The sequence below is a fragment of the Bubalus kerabau genome, chromosome 8 (assembly GCF_029407905.1).
Source record: "Bubalus kerabau isolate K-KA32 ecotype Philippines breed swamp buffalo chromosome 8, PCC_UOA_SB_1v2, whole genome shotgun sequence".
NCBI lineage: Eukaryota > Metazoa > Chordata > Mammalia > Artiodactyla > Bovidae > Bubalus > Bubalus kerabau.
In genome coordinates this window covers 70361781-70384351 of record NC_073631.1, presented here as the reverse complement: position 1 = coordinate 70384351, position 22571 = coordinate 70361781, and the positions used below count along the sequence as shown (strand labels likewise).

The window sequence follows — 22571 nt, the reverse complement described above, 5'->3', positions numbered from 1 at the left end:
TTATGGGTATTCTTTTCCCCTTTATTCACTGAAATGCTTAAAAATCAAAGAGGCCTAGAAGAAGCATGCCTCATTAAATAAAAAAAGTTAATGCTACTCTTGACTTGAATTATAACTAAAATAGGTGAAAGTAATTTGCGAGGAACTCTGCAGTAAAACTGATTTTCAAATGTACACTTTTTATTTGCCTGCCAAGTGATCATTCCTTATCGATAGTATGATTACATAAAGCAAATGTCTCAGGATTAGCTTCCCTCTCCTCTGCTATGCTTCTCTAAGAATTAGTCCCTCCTCACAGAAGTCTTTCACAGAATGGTACTGGCATTCTCCTTAAGGTCTTCAAAGGGTTTGGAAGAAAAGTGATCACATCAGATTATGGTCATCATAGTGTGACAAAAGCTCAGAGTCCAATTTAGCTGCTGAAGAATCAGGCCCATTTAAGTGTTAAATTTTTATTGGTATGCTAGACATTTACCAAATCTAATTTCCTGGCAATATTACCATAGACATTTTGCCATCAGAAAATGTTATTAAGGAAAATGCCACAAGCAATTAGAATGACTGCTAAAACGAGTTAGATTACTAGAAATATTTACCTTTCAAAGTCCTGAGTCACATCCATTAACCAGGAATTGCTGGTTTCTAAACTAAGATCTTTTGATAGCCTAGGATAAGTAAATAAAATTCTAACGACCTGGGTGTTAAGATTTCAGTCTGGTGGTAAAGCTGAGAAACTCTAAGATTCTGAATTCTGAAGATGCAATTAGTTGAAACTTAATGAGCTGCAGAATGATAAGTGACAGGGAAATGTAACTTTATATTTACAATTTCCTGACAAGATGAACTTTTAAACACAGCAAACTAAGCCCTACCCAAGGGCAATTTAACCTTTAAAAGCAAAAGCATATGGAGGTATTGGCCTTTGGAGATGGTCCTTCTTAAAACTGCAGTGGCCTTGCAGACAATTTAGCAACAACGGCAATCTCAATCCAAGGGCAATGTTTTGCTTTGGATACAAATGGCCTCTATGTATATAGCTGTAGCTCCAGTTTTTTTGAAATAATAGTTTCATACAGGAAATATACCACACACATTCATACACAATCACATTCTCCCTATCTCTCTCATGTACTCTTTAGTCTTTGAAAAGAGTATATTTTTACACAGGTAAGAACTGTAGCCAAACAGAAAAAGGAGGTTGAAAACATATTCAGAATCTTTAGCAAGAATCTTCATAATAAAAATGTGTAACCTCTTTATCAAAAAGTACTAAGGAGGACTAGGGGACTTCTACAAAGAGCAAGGGAGTTAAAGCCAATAGCTTTTACAGGATATGGGCTATATTTCCTGGACTTTAGAGATGCCCTAATCTATCTCACCCCACTCCAGTACTCTTGCCTGGAAAATCCCATGGACGGAGAAGCCTGGTAGATGGCAGTCCATGGGGTAGCACAGAGTCGGACACGACTGAGCGACTTCACTTTCACTTTTCACTTTCATGCATTGGAGAAGGAAATGGCAACCCACTCCAGTGTTCTTGCCTGGAGAATCCCAGGGACGGGGGAGCCTGGTGGGCTGCCATCTATGGGGTCGCACAGAGTCAGACACGACTGAAGTGACTTAGCAGCAGCAGCAATCTATCTATCTAGCCACCTAGCTATCCATTCCCCCATTGCATTTTATTACTTTGAAAATCAGGATACAACTTACTTACAAACAGTGTATAAATGAGAATTACTCCTAAAGCATAAGGAATTTGGGGGGAATGTGACAAAAATGTTCTAAAATTAAACAGTGATGGTGGCTGCAAAAATTTGTATTTAAAAAACTACAAATTTGAATTCTGTAGTATGTGAAATATATTTTCAATAAAGTTGTTAAAGAAATAATATAAAGAAGTCCTGCAGATTCTTTATGTAGCCTTCAGAATATTAACATTTTAAATAACCATCGTATAATCATCAAAACTAGAAAATTAACATTGATATAATACTATTTTCTTGCTACAAATTTTATTTTAAAAATTTTCAGTTGTTTCTTAATATACTTTTTCTGGTCCTGGATGCAATAAAAAGCACATGTTATATATATATAGTTGTAAAGTCTCCTTAATCCCTCAGTTTTTGTGTGTGTATGTGTCTGTGTGTTTCTTTCATAACCTTTTGACAAGCATTAGCCAGTTACTTTGTGGCTAAATTTGTCCCCTGATTTGAGTTTGTCTGCTGTTGTCTCATGATCAAATTCATGCTGTGCGTTCTTTTTAAAAATTTTTATTTATCTATTTATGGTTGTGGCGTGTCTTTGTTGCTGTGAGCAGCTTTTCTCTAGTTGCGGTGAGAGGAGGCTACTCTCTAATCGCGGTGCTCGGGCTTCTCATCCGGGTGGCTTCTTTTGTGGAGCATATGCTTTAGGCACAAGGGCTTCAGTAGTTGTGGCAGGGGAGCTTAGTAGTTGTAGCCACCAGGGTTTATCACGCAGCCTCAGTAGTTGTGGTATATAGGCTTGGTTTCTCCAGGGCATGTGGAATCTTCCCTGACCTGGAATCGAACCCATGTCTCCTGCATTGACAGGTAGATTCTTAACCAGTGGACCACCAGGGAAGTCCCTTGCTATACAGTTTTGGCAACACACATTAGCATTGTTGTGTCCTCAGTATAACATATCAGGAGACACATAATGTAGATTTGTCCCATCACCAGGAATTCCCAGGTGGCTCAGTAGTAAAGAATCTGCCTGCCAATGTGGAAGACTTGAGTTTGATCCCTGGGTCAAGAAGATACCCTGGAGTATGAAATGGCAGCTCACTCCAATATTCTTGCCTGAAAAATCCCATGGGCAGAGAAGCCTGGTGGGCTACAGTCCATGGGGTTGCAAAGAGCTGGACACAACTGAGCAACAGCACGTATACATTCATGTGCCAGGTTTCTCCACTATAAAGTGACTATTTTCCTCATAGTGGTTTTGATTTGCATTTCTCTGATAATGAGTGATGTTCAGCATCTTTTCATGTGTTTGTTAGCCATCTGTATGTCTTCTTTGGAGAAATGTCTATTTAGTTCTTTGGCCCATTTTTTTTGATTGGGTCATTTATTTTTCTGGAATTGAGCTGTAGGAGTTGCTTGTATATTTTTGAGATTAGTTGTTTGTCAGTTGCTTCATTTGCTATTATTTTCTCCCATTCTGAAGGCTGTCTTTTCATCTTGCTTATAATTTCCTTTGTTGTGCAGAAGCTTTTAAGTTTAATTAGGTCCCATTTGTTTATTTTTGCTTTTATTTCCAATATTCTGGGAGGTGGATCATAGAGGATCCTGCTGTGATGTATGTCGGAGAGTGTTTTGCCTATGTTCTCCTCTAGGAGTTTTATAGTTTCTGGTCTTACGTTTAGATCTTTAATCCATTTTGAGTTTATTTTTGTGTATGGTGTTAGAAAGTGTTGAAAGAGACACGTGTACCCCAATGTTCATCGCAGCAGTGTTTATAATAGCCAGGACATGGAAGCAACCTAGATGTCCATCAGCAGATGAATGGATAAGAAAGCTGTGGTACATATGCACAATGGAGTATTCCTCAGCCATTAAAAAGAATACATTTGAATCAGTTCTAATGAGGTGGATGAAACTGGAGCCTATTATACAGAGTGAAGTAAGCCAGAAAGAAAAACACCAATACAGTATACTAACGCATATATATGGAATTTAGAAAGATGGTAACAATAACCCTGTATACGAGACAGCAAAAGAGACACTGATGTATAGAACAGTCTTTTGGACTCTGTGGGAGAGGGAGAGGGTGGGATGATTTGGGAGAATGGCATTGAAACATGTATAATATCATATATGAAACGAGTCACCAGTCCAGGTTCGATGCAAGATACTGGATGCTTGGGGCTGGTGCACTGGGACGACCCAGAGGTATGGTATGGGGAGGGAGGAGGGAGGAGGGTTCAGGATGGGGAACACATGTATATCTGTGGCGGATTCATTTCGATATATGGCAAAACCAGTACAATATTGTAAAGTTAAAAAATAAAATAAAAATTAAAAAAAATAATAAAGTTACTATTTTCCCTTTCATCATAAACATTTTGAAAGGGGATACTTTGAGATCAGGTAAATATTCTGATTCTCATCATACTTTCACTAACTGATGTTAGTATCCACTGATGATTCTTTCCTGAAACAATTATTACTATACTATTCGTCAAATAATAATTTTTTATTCCATTATTTCTTACACTTTTATTAATTGGATTTTCCTCCTTTTCATTTTTTATTTGTTTGCATCACTACAACCCTGATTTTAAAGAGAATGCATATTAAGGTTTATAGACCAGAATAATGCTTATTAGTAGGATTTTTCTTTAAATTGGAGGAATGTTGTATTGGTTTCTGCTGTACAACAAGTGAATCAGCCATAAGTTTACCTGTATTCCCTCCCTCTTGGGCCTCCCTTCCAATCCTCCATCCCACCACTCTAGTCGTCACACAGCACCAGGCTGAGCTCCCTGTGTTATACAGCAACTTATCACTAGCTATCTATTTTACACATGTAGGTTTTTATTAGGTCAAGAAAGTCTCATAGTATGGGAGGCTAAATACTGCTCTGCTAAAACATATCTAGTCCTAATCACCGGAACCAGTGAATGTCACCTTATACAGTGTTAATTAATTAAAAAATAAATATTTTGCAGATTTGATTAACTTAAGCATCTTAAGATAGGGAGATTATCCAGGAGGTTGCTAAATGCAGCCTCATGAATATTTCCAGGAGGAAGGCAATAGGATGTTTGATCACAGAAGAGAAGGCGATGTGAGCACAGAGGGAGATGTTGGAATCATATGCCCACAAGCCAAGGAACACCAACAGCCACCAGAAGCCAGATGGATTGTCCCATTAGAGTCATCCTACTGACACCTTGCTTTCAGCCCAGTGAGAGTAGCTTCGTATTTCTAACCTCTAGGTTGTGAGAAAATAAATTTCTGTAGTTTACACCGTGAAGATTGTGGTAATTCATTACAGCAAGCATAGGAATCTAATATAGATACCACTATTCCTAGTTTGCTAAAAACTTTCATCCTGGGACTTTCCTAGTGGCCAGTGGCTAAGACTTCATGCTCCTAATGTAGGGGTCCAGAGTTCCATTCCTGGTTCAGTTCAGTTCAGTTTGGTTGCTCACTTGTGTCCAAGTCTTTGTGACCCCATGGGCTGCAGCACACCAGGCTTCCTCATCCATTGCCAACTCGCAGAGTTTACTCAAACTCATGTCTATTGATGAGTGATGCCATCCAATCATCTCATCCTCTGTCATCCCCTTCTCCTCCCGCCTACAATCTTTCCCAGCATCAGGGTCTTTTCAGATGAGTCAGTTCTTCGCATCAGGTGGCCAAAGTATTGGAGTTTCAGCTACAGCATCAGTTCCTGGTTAGGGAACTAAGATCCCACATGCAGCAACTAAGACAAGGTACATCCAAATAAATAAATGAATAAATAAAAAAAATTTTTAACTTTTATCCTAAATGGGTTTTGATTTTGTCAAATTCAGTTTTTGCATCTATTAAGATGAATGTTTTTTTATTTTTTCAATGTTTTAGGTGATATATTACATGATGGAACTTCTAATGCAAAAATGTTCTTGCATTTATGAGATCAACTCAGCCTGATATTTTTTATTCACTAGTGGATTACATTGTGTTACTCCTAGTAAGATTTATGTTTAACCATGATCTGATTTAATCATCAGTAACTCCAATAGTCCAACAGATTATTTCTCCTTTTAGTTGTCTTAGGAACTGCTAATATGATATTTCAAATTTACCATACAAATATCTAAAATTACTGAAAAGAGAATGACTTTAAGTACACATCCTAAGTAGGTCATCACAAGAAAAGGGTTATGTCTTCGCATAGTCTACACAGAAACTGATGTGCTGCGAAGAGTTCTATAAGTTTCCAGAAACCAATGAAGGTCTTCCTCAGCCCCTCAGAGAATACTCCACATTGGCTAAAATGAATCAAGTACTAGAAAAAGACTTCCATGTTCTTATGAATGGAAACAAGTGCACTATTTTCTATGACAAATTAGTACTGAGTCTTACATAAATATATCCTCGAGGGTACTAATGTTTTAAGCCAGCCTAGGTTGTTCTGATTCCACTGCATACACACTGAGGTTCACCACCATGAACAGACAAGCCAAAGATAATCACTACCCTGTGGCCTATGCCAGCTCTAGCCATGAATATGCAGTCTGTTCCAGCAGCAGCCGCTTTCTGGTCTGCACTCAGACTGACTGCATACTTTGTTCTCTTTCTTTCTGGAAATATAGTTTATCTGCATCACAAATCTATTCTCTTTTTCTGCAACTGAGAGTTTGAAAGTTTAGAAAATATTCTGATTTCATTGGGATTCATATTGGCAGGCTTAGGATCCATAGGAAACAGAGACAGATATGTTTAAATATCAAAACGCAGGCTCATCTTTAATCAGCATATTCTTCTTCATCAATCAAGTGGACACTATATGGTGATAAGCCAGTATCAAAAGAGTTTTACATCATCAAGTGAACTATATGCCCCATGCTATCCTCACTTGGTTGAGAAAGGAATCATATCTAGTTAAATTTACAGAGTGAGAAAATCTATCTTCCAAGGGCACAAAAAATATACATGGGAACTTCTTTTTCCACTCTCTACTCAAGAAAATCATTGTGCATTCCTTAATATTATAGCCAATTGTTTTCACCTTGAAGACACAAATGCTAAGTAATCTATACAGAAACTGATGTGGGTTTCTTTTTGGTTTAATAAATTTGTGGGTAATAAATATATGCTGAATTATGAACAAGTTTAATAGATATATTTTTGACATAGCACTAGTTTAAAGAACTGATTTTTCAATTATCCATTTATTCATTTATGCATTATTGATGTCTGCTTGAGGCTGGTCCTACAACTGACAGCCCATAATGGTAGTACGTGTGCTAAGCATGCTCCCAAAGGCAGAGGCCACATGGTCAGAGAGTTCAGAGAAGAGGACAACCAGCAGAGCACTGGGAAGTTGCTCAGAGAAGGCTCCAAGCAGGTAAGCACTAAGGACCACTCACTACATTTCCCCAGCAGAATCAAAGATAAGAGTGGTTGAAAGAGAAGGAAAAGGCAAAGAAATGCACAAGGTAACTTTCTCTCTGTCTCATCTAGTTAGACTCTTTCTTGCCTAGAAAGTATTTTGTCAAGTTCTCCAGATTTATAATGGGTCTGTAGAGTCTGCATACCATTGACCTTAGATTATTCGGAATAAAAGTTGTATGTCCAGGGACTGGATTGAAACTCTTTGTACTACAGGCAGGACCAGAAAATAGGTCTTTTAGGTTGGGCATATTCTGAATTACAATCTAGTAAGGTTGCATTAGGCCAAGGATTCCCTGGACAGTACTAAGGGTTGTACACTGAACAGTCCCTACATAGACATTGCTGAAATGTGTATTCCTTATGTCATAAAATGGCAGGAAAGAGTCTGGTTCAAATAAAAGCAGTGTATCAGGACAATTTTTTAGATAGATAGAAATAAAGTACTTGAGTACAGATTACCATTTGTCTAAATCACGTGTTGGTATACTGGCTGCCATGGTTTTTTTTTTTCATCCCAATCCTTACTCTTGCCACTGCCAGGAAACAGAGAAAAAGTAGATCACCTCTGGTGGTGATCTTCTCCGTCATTAGCATACTTACCCTGCCGGGCTGTTCCCAAACCATGCCTAGGACCAATGCTAACAGTCCTAGAAGATCAGAGGAGGAGGTGAGAAGAGAAGGAAAGGGCAAAGAAATGCACAAGGTAACTTTCTCTCTGTCACCTGCTCGTGGAGTCCTTCCCTCACGGTGAGAGTTCTAGGGGTCATAGCTCCTTTGCTTGAACCTCTGGTACCTTCAGCATCAAGTCAGGCAGAACATCTCAGTCAGATACTACAGTGCTCGACTCTACATGCCTCAAAACAGGGACCTTGTCTGAACGTGAGTCTGAGTGAACTCCGGGAGTTGGTGATGGACAGGGGGGCTTGGCGTGCTGCGAATCATGGGGTCGCAAAGAGTTGGACACGACTGAGCGACTGAACTGAACTGAACTGTCTCATTCATCACTTCAACCTGACAGCCTAGTACAACATTTGGCTTGAAGTAGACACTGAAGAAACTGTGGCTGAGTGATCTGAATAAATGCAATTATCAAGCAAAAAGCATTTTTGGAATAACCAGTTGATTTCATTTATCCCTAACTTCATTGGGATTAATAATATAAAGCCAATAATAGGGGAAAATTGGCTTACACTAGGCGAGTCATCTTCCTGGCTCTGTTATCCCTCTTTTCTCAAGAAATGATGAGAGGTGGCATGTGCCAAAGAGAATTTCATTTTTAGGAACTAGTAAGGGAAAGTGATTTAATTAAAAGGAAAAAAAAAAGAACTTTTAATTCAAAGAAATCAAACAATGCAGTGGTTGTTATTTACATTTGTAAGATATCAGAAGAGTAAAAAATGGTAGGAGTTGAATTACGAGTAAAAGAAGATCGCTTCTACTCTGGGTAATCTGAAAAGTTCCTAAAATGGTTAGCAACTAAAGTAGCCCTCTTACCTTGTAATTATTCATGATTTCAGTTAACCATGGTTTCACTGACTTGACTGTATCTTCTCGCAAGTACTTTTCAACTTTGGCTCCATCACTAAAAGTCTGGTTTCCCACGTGGATGGCTTGTCTCACATGGGGGAGGGACAAAAATTTCCCGTAGTAACCTTGATCCTCAGGCTCCTGGCAGAAGGGGCATCAAAAAGACATTAGGACATACAACTGGGTGGGAACACCATGCTGGGGAGCACTTCAGATTTTTCCTAACATATACCAAAGTGAAGGTTCCCTGGTGGCTCAGGTGGTAAAGAATCCACCTGTAATGCAGGAGACCCGGGTTTGATCACTGGGTCAGGAAGATCCCCTGGAGAAGGGAATGGCTACACACTCCAGTATTCTTGCCTGGACAATTCCATGGAAAGAGGAACTTGATGGGCTATAATCTATGGGGTCACAAAAAGTCAAACACAGTGGAGCAACTGAGTGACTAACACTTTCTTTTCCATATCACAATGAACAAGATGTGACATGACTATTAACAGGTCTTCATCCCAAACATTTTGACTTGGGGGTTTTGAGGAGATTTAGCTCAGAGGTTAAAGTGTCTGCCTGCAATGCAGGAGACCTGGGTTCGATCCCTGGGTTGGGAAAATCCCCTGGAGAAGGAAATGGCAACCCTCTCCAGTATTATTGCCTGGAGAAGCCCATGGACAGAGGAGCCTGGTGGGCTACAGTCCAGGGGGTCACAAAGAGTTGGACATGACTGAGCGACTTCACTTCACTTCAAATTTTATCCAAAAAGTCTGGATGATCTGATACTCTCAGAGCCAATATCCAACTTGCAAATGCTGGATTTTCCTTTTTGTAACTAATTGGCCATCTGTGACTCCAATTAAAAACCCCCTTCACGACAAAGATAGACAGGGAAGATGAAGAGGTGAGATTATCAAAGACAATTTGCTCCTTGTTGGAGGCTCTTGGGAAAGAAGGTGAAATGGACCACAAGGAGCCAGGGAGGTGATGTGGTAGATTAAAAGATGAGGATTTCTTTTTCGTGTTCTGCTGTTTATTAAAAACACACACACAAAATAAATACTCTGCTGCTGCTGCTAAGTCATGTTAGTCATGTCTGACTCTGTGCAACCCCATAGACGGCAGCCCATCAGGCTCCTCTGTCCCTGGGATTCCATAATTTAAGAGGAAAAACATATCAAGTGTAAAAATAGATGATACTTTATGAAGGACATAAATCAAAAGAAAACTTGTCCATGAGCCTTATTTTTTAAAACCATTGCATTAAAGTCTCTGTAAGATTCATTAAGCTAAAAGGAAAAAAAGGACTAAATGCTGATTTTTCAAAAAGTTATGAAATAATTAAAAAACTGTTGAAGTTTGAAATCAACAATTTTGTGAATCATCAATATTTTTTGCTAACTGTGAATACATTACTTTTGAAGAAAAAAATAGAGTTACAAATTTTGCTTCTTTCTTGCCTAGCAAATGTTTTTCTCTTGGTCAAATCTAAGTCCAAAACCCCAGCATTGGCAAATTCCATTGAAATTAGCTTTATATATTATATATGAAATGGTTCATAAATAAGGCAATTTTAAAAACAGAATGCATAGTCATATACCCTAGACTTGGATTATACAATTTCAAATCTCCACTCTGGCTCCCTTTGTCTTATTCGATTAAAGCTACGCAATAGACATCAACTTTGGCATACTTCTATGAAAGAAACTACTTGAATACTTTGAGAATATTCCAAAGGGCTTAAAGTGAGGGCCATACTAAATGCATTAAAAATCTTAAGTTAAAAGTAAGACAAAGCAAATATTTTCATAAAGGCTTTGGCAGTTTGGGTTATCCAAGCTGTCTTAAGTACAGAACAAATAATGTGGGCATTTTCAAGAAACTCACTACAAGCCTGGAGCTCTGGGGCCTGATACCCAGAGTTGCAATCCTGGCCCTTCTCCTTCACAAAAGAACTTCTGTATAACAAGCTCTACTGGGGGGGAAATTGTGTTAATCAGAGATTTTTCTTTTTGAGTTATCTGGAATATCACACATTCTCAATGGTCAGATTATACAGTATACAACATTGGCAAGGTAAAAAATCTTATAGATTAGTGGACCAAATAATGCAATATAGTTTGGACATGTTTTTCTAGTGTAAAGTCAGCAATAATGTTTCCCAATTCTAAGGAAGTTTGGTTTTGCCAAAAGTTTTAAGCAAACACTATTATGGTTTTTTAAATGTTGTCATTACCGTGCACAGTAAAAGGTTGTAGTAATTAGAACATCCTGTAACATTCTGGAAGTAAGAAGGTTCGCTTATTAAGCCGCCGTCTAGTAGTCGGTCCAGTAACTAGGTTGGGAGAGAGGAGATTGAGGAAAACATCAGGGTAGGTAAATAAGTACAAGCATTTGTTTTTCATTTATTCAATAACTGTGTCATTCTCACATTGCTTCATTCAACAGTCATTCACCGCACATATTCTCTGTGCTATAGACACTGTCCAAGGCATTGGGGAAACAGTGGCAAACAAGACAGATAAAAAATGCTTATATTCCAGAAAGAACATTAAACAAGCATTAATAGGTAAAACATGCAGCGTACTAGAGAGTAGTGAGGGCAAAGGAGAAAACTAACAAGGAGAAAGGGAAGAGGAAGTGTCATGGGTGTGTGAGGGCATGTGTGTGTGCCTGGTGCTGGGTGGAGGGGACACTGCAGAGAGGAGGAACAGGTCTCACTCAAGAGATGGCATTGAAGTAAAGACCTGTTGGAGGGAAGAAGCAAGGCAGTCCAAGGGACTCTCAAGAGTCTTCTCCAACACCACAGTTCAAAAGTGGTGATATCTAGGAAAAGAACACTCCAAGGAGAGAAAGCAGCAGGCCCAAAGGCCCCAACTGCAAGAGTGAGACTTGTGGGGAAGGGTTATCGTAATATGACCACTGACCACTCATCCAGGTACGAGGGGGCAGAAGACATACCTCCAGGTGCTTGAAACTGGTGGAAATAAGCTTTGGACTGCTGGCATTGAAAACCCAGTCATCAACCGGGAGTGAGAGCAATTGGCACATGGTGTGTTTTTCTCAGGTCATGTGGAGCTGCACAATGGCAGGCATGAAGCGGTGGAGAGGGGCATTTAGCCAGGACTGCGGTTTGGCCAAAGGAGTTGGAGGACATGTAAAGGGGGCACAGGTTGAGAATATGTGGGACTGAGCTTGGGTTTACATTGGGTTAAGACCTGCAGGAGTGGGGGGCCGTGAAGGAGCAGTAGCATCCGTGGATCAAAAGACAATGCAATATTTGGCAAAACTAATACAATTATGTACAGTTTAAAAATTTAAAAAAAAAAAAAAAAAAGACAATGCAGTTGTAGGGTGACAGTTCACAGTGGTATGTTTGGAGAAGTGAGCTGGGAGGACCAGAGGTGGCAGGTGGCGGAAGAGTTTGAATCTGTTGCATCTGAGATTATGAAGTGATTGCTGGCATTTTTTTGCAGGTGGAAAAGGGAATAAGCAGCTAAGGTAAAGAGAACAAGATAACTATTCAGAGAAGACTAAGACTGAGGGAGGGAGTGAGTGAGTTCAGTAGCTCAGTCGCTCAGTCTGACTCTTTATGACCCCATGGACTGCAGCATGCCAGGCCTCCCTACTCACATCCATTGATGCCATCCATCCTCTGTCGTCTGCTTCGCCTCCCACCTTCAATCTTTCCCAGCATCAGGGTCTTTTCCAAAGAGTCAGTTCTTCGTATCAGGTGGCCAAAGTATTGGAGTTTCAGCTTCAGCATCAGTCCTTCCAATGAACATTCAGGACTGATCTCCTTTAGAATGGACTGGTTGGATCTCCTTGCAGTCTGAGGGACTCTCAAGAGTCTTCTCCAACACCACAGTTCAAAAGTATCAATTCTTCGGTGCTCAGCTTTGTTTATAGTCCAACTCTCACATCCATACATGACTTCTGGAAAAACCATAGCTTTGACTAAACAGACCTTTGTTGGCAAAGTAATGATGGAGAAGGAAAGATGGAGAAGCTCTATACAATCAGCAAAAATAAGACCAGGAGCTGACTGTGGCTCAGATCATGAACTCCTTATTGCCAAATTCAGACTTAAATTGAAGAAAGTAGGGAAAACCACTAGACCATTCAGGTATGACCTAAATCAAATCCCTTATGACTATACAGTGGAAGTGAGAAATAGATTCAAGGGATTAGATCTGATAGACAGAGTGCCTGAAGAACTATGGATGGAGGTTCGTGACATTGTACAGGAGATAGGGATCAAGACCATCCCCAAGAAAAAGAAATAAAAAAAGACAGAATGGTTGTCTGAGGAGGCCTTACAAATAGCTGTGAAAAGAAGAGAAGCAAAAGGCCAAGGAGAAAAGGAAAGATATACCCATTTGAAAGCAGAATTCCAAAGAATAGCAAGGAAAGATAAGAAAGCCTTCCTCAGTGATCAATGCAAAGAAATAGAGGAAAACAACAGATTGGGAAAGACTAGAGATTTCTTCAAGAAAATTAGAGATACCAAGGGAACATTTCATGCAAAGATGGGGTCAATAAAGGACAGAAATGGTATGGACCTAACAGAGCGAAAGATATTAAGAAGAGGTGCCAAGAATACACAGAAGAACTGTACAAAAAAGATCTTCATGACCCAGATAATCATGATGGCATGAACACTCACCTAGAGCCAGACATCCTGGAGTCCAAAGTCAAGGGGGCCTTAGGAAGCATCACTACGAACAAAGCTAGTGGAGGTGATGGAATTCCAGTTGAGCTATTTCAAATTCTAAAACATGATGCTGTGAAAGTGCTGCACTCAATATGCCAGCAAATTTGGAAAACTCAGTAGTGGCCACAGGACTGGAAAAGGTCAGTTTTCATTCCAATCCCAAAGAAAGGCAATGCCAAAGAATGCTCAAACTACCACAGAATTGCACTCATCTCACACACTAGCAAAGTAATGCTCAAAATTCTTCAAGCCAGGCTTCAACAGTACATGAACCATGAACTTCCAGATGTTCAAGCTGGATTTAGAAAAGGCAGAAGAACCAGAGATCAAATTGCCAACATCTGTTGTATCATTGCAAAAGCAAGAGAGTTCCAGAAAAACATCTACTACTGCTTTATTGACTATGCCAAAGCCTTTGACTGTGTGGATCACAAGAAACTGTGGAAAATTTTTCAAGAAATGGGAATACCAGACCACCTGACCTGTCTCCTGAGAAATCTGTATGCAGGTCAAGAAGCAACAGTTAGAATTGGACATGGAACAACAGACTGGATCCAAATAGGGAAAAGAGTACATCAAGGCTGTATATTGTCACCCTGCTTATTTAACTTATATGCAGAGTACATCATGAGAAATGCTGGGCTGGAAAAAGCACAAGCTGGAATCAAGATCGCTGGGAGAAATATCAATAACCTCAGATACGCAGATGACACCACACTTATGGCAGAAAGCAAAGAAGAACTAAAGAGCCTTTAGATGAAAGAGGAGAGTGAAAAAGTTGGCTTAAAACTCAACATTCAAAAAACTAAGATCATGGCATCCAGTCCCATCACTTCATGGGAAATAGATGGGGAAACAGTGGAAACAGTGAGAGACTTTATTTGGGGGGGCTCCAAAATCACTGCAGATGGTGACTGCAGCCATGAAATTAAAAGACGCTTGCTCCTTAGAAGAAAAGTTATGACCAACCTAGACAGCATATTAAAAAGCAGAGACATTGCTTTGCCAAAAAAGGTCTGTCTAGTCAAAGCTATGGTTTTTTCAGTAGTCATGTATGGATGTGAGAGTTGGACTATAAGGAAACCTGAGCACTGAAGAATTGATGCTTTTGAACTGTGGTGTTGGAGAAGACTCTTGAGAGTCCCTTGGATTGCAAGGAGATCCAACCAGTCCATCCTAAAGGAAATCAGTCCTGAATATTCACTGGAAGGACTGACGCTGAAGCTGAAATTCCAATACTTTGGCCACCTCATGCGAAGAGTTGACTCATTAGAAAAGACCCTGATGCTGGGAAAGATTGAAGGCGGGAGGAGAAGGGGATGACAGAAGATGAGATGGTTAGATGGCATTACCGACTCGATGGACATGAGTTTGAGTAAGCTCTGGGAGTTGATGATCAACACGGAAGCCTGGCATTCTGCAGTCCACAGGGTCGCAAAGAGTCTGACACGACTGAGTGACTGAACTGAACTGAACTGATTGCATAAGTTGAAACACATTTTCCCACTACCTGCTGACTTACCTAAGTATCATTTTATTTCCCTTGAAAAAGCAAAAGCGTTTTCATTTATCACTCAAGATTTTGGACCAGTGATCCACAGAGACATTGCATACCTTCAGGATTTTGGGGTGGGGATGTGGTTCTCTTTTTTCTGGTGAATCTGGTTTGGGAGAGACCTCATATGCCATTTTCTCATTGTCTCGGAATATACAAAACACCTAAACTTCTCAACAGTTTCACTAATTCCGTGGGTGCTTAGGCTGCTGCTGGAGCATGCACCACAGACATCTATCTGCTTTATTTATCCCCCATACCTTTTTTTAAAAAAAAAAATGTGGACCATTTTCCAAGTCTTTATTGAATCTGTTACAATACTGCTTCTGTTTCATGTTTTGGTATTTTGGCCGTGAGGCATGTGGGATCTTAGCTCCCCCACCATGGATCTCACACCCACCCCCTGCATTGGAAAGCAAAGTCTTAACCACTGGGCTGCCAGGGAAAGTGAAAGTCACTCAGTCATGTCTGACTCTTTGCAACCCTATGGACCATACGATCCATGGAAATCTCCAGGCCAGAATACTGGAGTGGGTAGCCTTTCCCTTCTCCAGGGAATCTTCCCAACCCAGGCATCAAACCCAGGTCCTCCCATTGCAGGCAGATTCTTTACTAGCTGAGCCACAAGGGAAGCCCAAGAATATTGGAGTGGGTAGCCTATCCCTTCTTCAGTGGATCTTCCTGACCCAGGAATCCAACCAGGGTCTCCTGCATTACAGGCAGATTCTTTACCAACTAAGCTCTTAGGGAAGCCCCAGGACTGCCAGAGAAGTCCCTCTTTATTCCTTTGAAGCTATCAAATGTTCTTGTTCTTGATATTGCTTAATCCCTGTATGCTTCTTCAAAAACACATCGCATGTCTCATGTGCAGATGGGCCTCATCCAATGTTATATTTCATATTAATTCTAAATTCTGAAAGTTTAGTCCTTTTTACCCTTCCTGCCTACCACAGTAAATAGCCTAAAACCAGTCTTGAAAATACTGTGATTGTGAGTTGAAGAATGACCCAGCATGTCTCCAATAAGATCTTTCTTCCGTCACATTCACAATTGCATAAGAAATCCTGTATGCACACTGCAGCCATATCAAGGGTCCTGGAGCAGAAAGGGGAGCCCACCAGCGTCCTGCAGAGTGACCCAGGACTTCCTGAGCTCCAGCACTCACACAGCTTGCTGCTGTCAGAATTCACAGCATCACTCCCTGGGGATTTTCAGGTAGTGCCCTGGCACCCTATTTGTAAAACGGAGCATCATTTTGTTACCCCACTCTTCTCCATAAATTTGTATGTCTCCTGTTTTGATCTGAACCAGCTGACCTGCAGTGCCTTAAGTCTATTAATATCAGGCCTCAGCTTTAATAATAACAATGCTGTTAGGTTAACGGTGACAGGCTGTGCTTTCAATAACAAGATTAAAGGCCTCAAAATTCAGTCACACCACATTTACTGGGTCAAACATCATGGCTTTATGGCAAAGGTGGCATAACCCCCAAGGAAGACTGCTTACACATGATCTTTGTTCGCACAGGCCAGCAAACAAAGTCCCCCCCGTATCCTAATATTTAGTAGAGTCTTAGGTTTTAAACAACCAAAAAAAAAAAAATGGTTCAAGAACATAATCATATTATTGGATCCTCAAATTCAATTTTAGGAGTGATGTGATGATATTCACAAAAGCCAACAGCTCTTTGCAAAAGTTGCAAACGACCACACCACCGTTTATACTCTTTGTTCCAGACACACAGGCACATGTGACATTTGTTAAACTGCGGCCACCTCCCCAGCTGGAGCCCCGTGTGCGGATATTCCCCTCTGAAGGGCTTAGAGCACATGTGGACGCATATGCATCCACTTTCCAGGTTGCCTTTCTTCTGATTTCCCTATAGTAGGGTGCCTCGAGGGCGACACAGCATGTACAGAAATCAAAATAGTTAATGAAAGACACAGTTATATAAACACCCCGAGGTGAGCTCAGGTTTAAAATATTGCCAAAGTAAATTCAAAGAAACCCAGATGGTCCTTTTCTTCCTTATGAGCCCACTCGTCTCGCCTCCTGACCTGTGACAGCACCCCGGATACAGCTTCTCTAACAATAAAACACCAGGCCAGGCACCCCAGTGCTTCCAGGACCTTCTCAGATGGTGCTTATTGCTCCAGGGCAGCGCGGGACCCAGAACTCACTTCAAAGGCTTGAAGCCACTTCTCCTGGTGGATGAATTTCACGCAGTCATTGCATTGCTTCTGGAAGTACTTTTTCTCCTGCTCATCCAACAAGCCAATTTGGAACAGGAATGATGGGTAGCCCTCTATGATCTGAGGAGAAAAGAGGCAAACACAGACACGACAGGGAAAGAAAGGGATGTGAGGGGAGCCCATCTGCTTGAGAAATAACCCTCTGTAACTTGTTAATTAGTGGAGCGGGACAACACACACACACACAACACACACAATGCATACACAATACACCACACCCACACAGACATAAAACATACAAACACACAAACATACGTCACAGGCATCACCTACCACACAACATATGCAAATATACCACACAAACACACATACACACATATACCACATAACCACACAACACACACACACACACCCATATAACACATACATACACAAAATACACACAAACACACCAAGCACAGGCACACACACACTGACGCTTGCACTCAGCCAACCTAGGCTGACACAGTAAGTTGACACCATAGAACATTTGGTAAAAATTAGAAGATTTAAATCATTAGTCATTCAAGGAACAGTATTTCCCTTTATGAAGTTAGGTCTCTAGGGTTAAGAGGAGCCTCTGTCTGATTAAAGGGGATTGCATCTCCTTAAGGAACAAAATGGAAAGGAAAGAAGAGCCACCTACCGACTTGGGATCAAAATATGCGTCTCCGAGAGCAATTCCCTTCAGGTTGATCTTCATCGTCGTCACAGGGTTGAGTATGTGGATGTAGTGGGCGGTGGCTGGCACATACTTCCCAGCGTAAGACTGAGAAGGGCAGACATTAGAACAAACCATCATATATCGGTGCTGCTAAAATGGCACAGTTAGGTGAATTAAAATCACAATCAAACAAGCAGGATTTCCACAAGACTTGCACCATGCATTTTATTCTTAACCTCACACTGCAAATTTCACAGCAGCGCTGAGCTCAGTCCCTTCCTTCTTTTGTCATCCCCAACAGTACCAAGTGACGTGCAAGTTACAGGTCCGAAGCACAAAGTACTAAGTGAACGTCCTAATTTCTTTCCAAAAGAAAGTAACATGGACACCAGTGAACACAATTCTGCCATCCTTAGGGTTTCTCTTACCAGAAAGTTCCATTGCAAGCTTTATTTTAAAAAAAAAAACCTAAAAGCCAAAGTTAAGATTTCAAAATCTGTATAATGATGCCAAAATTTGAAATCAACATGTATTAAAGGAAGAGGAAAAGGAAAAATTATATTTATTGGCCACTTGAACTTACCTCTGTTTTCAGCCTTTTACAGTAAAAGGCTCTTTTTAAATTTTGAAATATTTTGTGGACATAAACATGATAATAATTCTTCTTTTAGATTATGCTGAAAAGAGCTATTATTGGTTGTGATATTTAAAAATAGTTCTGTATTCTTTCCATGAAAAAGCTGCCTTCCTGACATCTCCACTTGTGTGTCTAGTATTAAACTTCCTATGTTCAAAATGAAGCTCCAACCCTCCAACCCTCCCTGCAGCCTCTCTTTCCATTAATGTTAACTTTGTTCTTCTAACTGCTCAGGCCAACACACTTGGCCTTGTCCTCTTTCACTCAAACCTCACAAAAGTCCATCAGTGAATCTCATCAACTCTACCTATTCTATCAAGACAAATGCAGAATCCAGTGTCTTTCCACATCCGTACTTTATTACCTTGCCCCAGGTCACCATCATCTCTCACCTAGATTCTTGCAGTAGCCTCCTCAATGGGCCTCTGTTTTTGCTCTTCCAGTTTAATTTCAAGACAGTGGTCTGTCAAATAAGATCAAGCAACTCCTCTGCTCAAACCCGCTAATGACTTCCCATCTCCCTCAAAGCAAAAGCCAAGTCCTTTTTCTGAGGCATAAGGGCTGACATGATTTGGTCACTTCCCTCATATTATCCTCTACTGTCCTCTTCCTCATCATCTCCAGCCCCTCTCAGACCAAATCTTAACTGTGATATGCACTATTCCTTCCCTTGCATTAGCTGTTCCTGTCCCTGGAATGCTCTTTCCCGGATATCCATCTGGTTAACTCCCTCACTTCCTTAAGTGAGCCTTTCTCAGAGTTGCCCTCCCTAACACTACTTTTTGATATTTTATACTCCCTTTCTCTCCTTTTTCATCTTAATCTTTATCATTCTCCAACAGACTTTTATTATCTTGTGCATTGTTATCCTCTACCCACACTAGAACAGAAGACCCATGAACACAGATATGTCTATTTTGTTTATGAATGCTTTCCCTGTGCCTGGTGCTGTGTTTTTGTGCGTGCTCAATAAACAGCTGCTGAATGAATGAATTCTGAATTAACTTACATGCCTTTGAGAATCAGCAATGCACATATGTTTTGGATAGACTAGAGGCATTAGGTGGGTACATATGGACCTGTAGAACTTTCACAGTATTTCCAAGGCTTTCCAGGGCTCCAAAGTTCACAGTCTGAGAATTCTGGAAAGTTTTCATTTTTATTCCATGCCACAATCATATGCTGGAGTTATTATTCCCATGTCGACGTAAGGACATTGGGGCTCAAAGAAGTTAAGTGGTAGAGCCAGAATTAAACCTTGTCTGAGTGTAGGAGTGAGTGAAAGTCGCTCAGTCATGTCTGACTCTTTGCGACCCTGTAGTCCATGGAATTTTCCAGACCAGAATACTGGAGTGGGTAGCTTTTCCCTTCTCCAGGGGATCTTCCCAACCCAGGATCGATCCCAGGTCTCCCGCATTGCAGGCGATTCTTTACCAGCTGAGCCACAAGGAAAGCCCAAGAATACTGGAGTAGGCAGCCTATCCTTTCTCCAGTGGATCTTCCCGTCCCCTGGATCGAACCCATGTCTCCTGTGTCTCCTGCCATTGCATACAAATTCTTTTCCGCTGAGCCACCAGGGAAGCCCAATTTTAAAAATGAAAGTGAAAGTTGCTCAGTCGTGTCTGACTCTTTGAGATTCCATGAACTATACAGTCCATGAAATTCTTTAGGCGAGAGTACTGGAGTGGGTAGCCTTTCCCTTCTCCAGGGGATCTTCCCAACCCAAGGATCGAACCCCGGTCTCCTGTATTGCAGGCAGATTCTGTACCACTGGCCTATCAGGGAAGCCCCAAATGTGGTCTGACCTATTCTGAATCCTAAACCACCTCCAAATTATGAAAGAAGAATGTAATTTCCATAGTTTATATAAAATCACCTCACTAATGAACTCCTCTTGTAATAATAATTATTTAGGCAAAGTGTTGAGTCAAAGTGTACTCATGAGTGGGCTTCCCAGGTAGCACTAGTGGTAAAGAACCCACCTGCCACTGCAGGAGATGTAAGAGATGCGGGTTCAATTCCTGGGATAGGAAGATCCCCTGGAGGAGGACATGGCAACCCATTCCAATATTCTTGCCTGAAGAACCCCAAGGACAGAAGAGCCTGGGGGGCTACAGTCCAAAGAGTCTCAGAGTCGGACATGACTAAAGCGACTTGCACAGCACATACTCACGAGTACACTTTAACTTCCCTATGTGGTGCTATCAAGATGTGTTTACATGTCTGAAATTTGGCTCGTATAATTTTGCTATATTCTCTTTTTAGGGACAGTAAGTGTATCAAGTAATAGTTCTATAAATTGACCCCCAAAAGCAAACATTTTTGAATAATCATTTCACTGGTAAAGATCTATTATGTACTCTTCATTCAGTGGTGGTTTATCCGGCAACGTTTCTGTCAAAGGTATCAAGATAGATACCTTTGAGTAGACACAAAAATAAATAAATCACAAAACACAATTTCTTTAAAAAATATATTATGGAAAACTTGACTCATATGTGATTAAGGCTAAGTTTACCATTTTCATGGCTTATTATTTCTACCATGTGTACATTGCCCAGCACATACTAGGTACGTAAAAAGACATCTGATAAATGAATGACTCGTCTGACATTTCTAAACATTTTTTTTCTCTATTGCAAATTAGTACAAATGCTAAAAAAGTATACATTCCAGTGATGTTATCACTCAAGTTGTCTTGTTATAAGACCTGGCAATAAAACCCCTCGCTTGCCTTTTTCAGAGATAGAAGAGTGTGTATTTTATAGGCAGTGATGACAAATCTAGACTAAAACAGTCACATTTTTATGGCCCCTTCCCCCTTGCGATCATCATGCATCTCTGAGATATATTCAGGCAGGAGATTAAGAAGGAACACCCTCTCAGTTTCCGAGCATCTACTATGAACATGTTATTTCCCTTACTCTAATTTGAGCCAATGTAAAGTTAACATTATCTTCCTATATTTTAAAATCATGAAAACAAAGGTCTGTGCCCTTTCAGTCATATGCCCACTTGGAATTCTATCCGGGCTTCGCTGCCTCCACTCTTCCCATGTCTCACATCAAATCACATTTCAATCAACGGTCCTGAAATGATGGCGAGTCTCTGGTCCCCAAAACTGGGACCCACTCTTGGATTTAGCCACTGCACACTTGCCAAGTGGATCACTTACAGAAAATAAGAAAGTGAAATGGGTAGTTTTATTTTGTTTTATTGGGCTTCCTGGGTGGCTCAGTGGTAAAATATATATATATCCGTCTGCCAACGCAGGAGACTCAAGAGATGCAGGTTCAATTCCTGGGTCGAAAAGATCCCCTGGAGTAGGAAATGGCAACTGCTCTGGTATTCTTGCCTGGAAAATTCCATAGACAAAAGTGCCTGGCAGGCTATAGTCCAAGGGGTTGCAAAGAATCAAACATATATCTACAGTCATCAAGACAGTATGGTACTGGCACAAAGACAGAAATATAGATCAATGGAACCAAATAGAAAGCCCAGAGATAAATCCACACACCTATGGACACCTTATCTTTGACAAAGGAAGCAAAAATATACAATGGAGAAAAGACAATCCCTTTAACAAGTGGTGCTTGGAAAACTGGTCAACCACCTGTAAAAGAATGAAACTAGAATACTTTCTAACACCATACACAAAAAGAAAATCAAAATGGATTAAAGATGTAAATGTAAGACCAGAAACTATAAAACTCTTAGAGGAAAACAAAGGAAGAACACACTCTGACATAAATCACAGCAAGATCCTCTATGACCCCCTCCCAGAGTAATGGAAATAAAAACAAAAATAAACAAATGGGACCTAATTAAACTTAAAAGCTTTTTCACAATGAAGGAAACTATAAGTAAGGTGAAAAGGCAGCCTTCAGAAAGGGAGAAAATAATAGCAAATGAAACTGACAAGGAATTAATCTCCAAAATATACAAGCAGCCCATGGAGTTCAAAACCAAAAAAATGAATGACCCAATCAAAAAGTGGGCCAAAGAATTAAACAGACATTTCTCCAAAGAAGACATACAGATGGCTAATAAATGCATGAAAAGATGCTCAAACTCACTCATTATCAGAGAAATGCAAATCAAAACCAAAATGAGGTGCCATCTCAC

The 22571-nt window shown here is 40.4% G+C and overlaps 1 protein-coding gene across 1 annotated transcript in view; it reads right to left on the bottom strand.

The window, feature by feature from the left end:
* CPVL (carboxypeptidase vitellogenic like) overlaps positions 1-22571 on the bottom strand; it is a 128128-nt gene that overhangs the window by 37914 nt on the left and 67643 nt on the right. The window contains exons 8-11 of the mRNA XM_055590504.1: positions 17792-17914; positions 17095-17226; positions 10882-10980; positions 8622-8795 (exon numbers count right to left, since the gene is read on the bottom strand). Of these exons, the coding sequence (XP_055446479.1) occupies positions 8622-8795; positions 10882-10980; positions 17095-17226; positions 17792-17914 (528 nt within the window). The remainder of the gene's footprint in view (positions 1-8621; positions 8796-10881; positions 10981-17094; positions 17227-17791; positions 17915-22571) is intronic.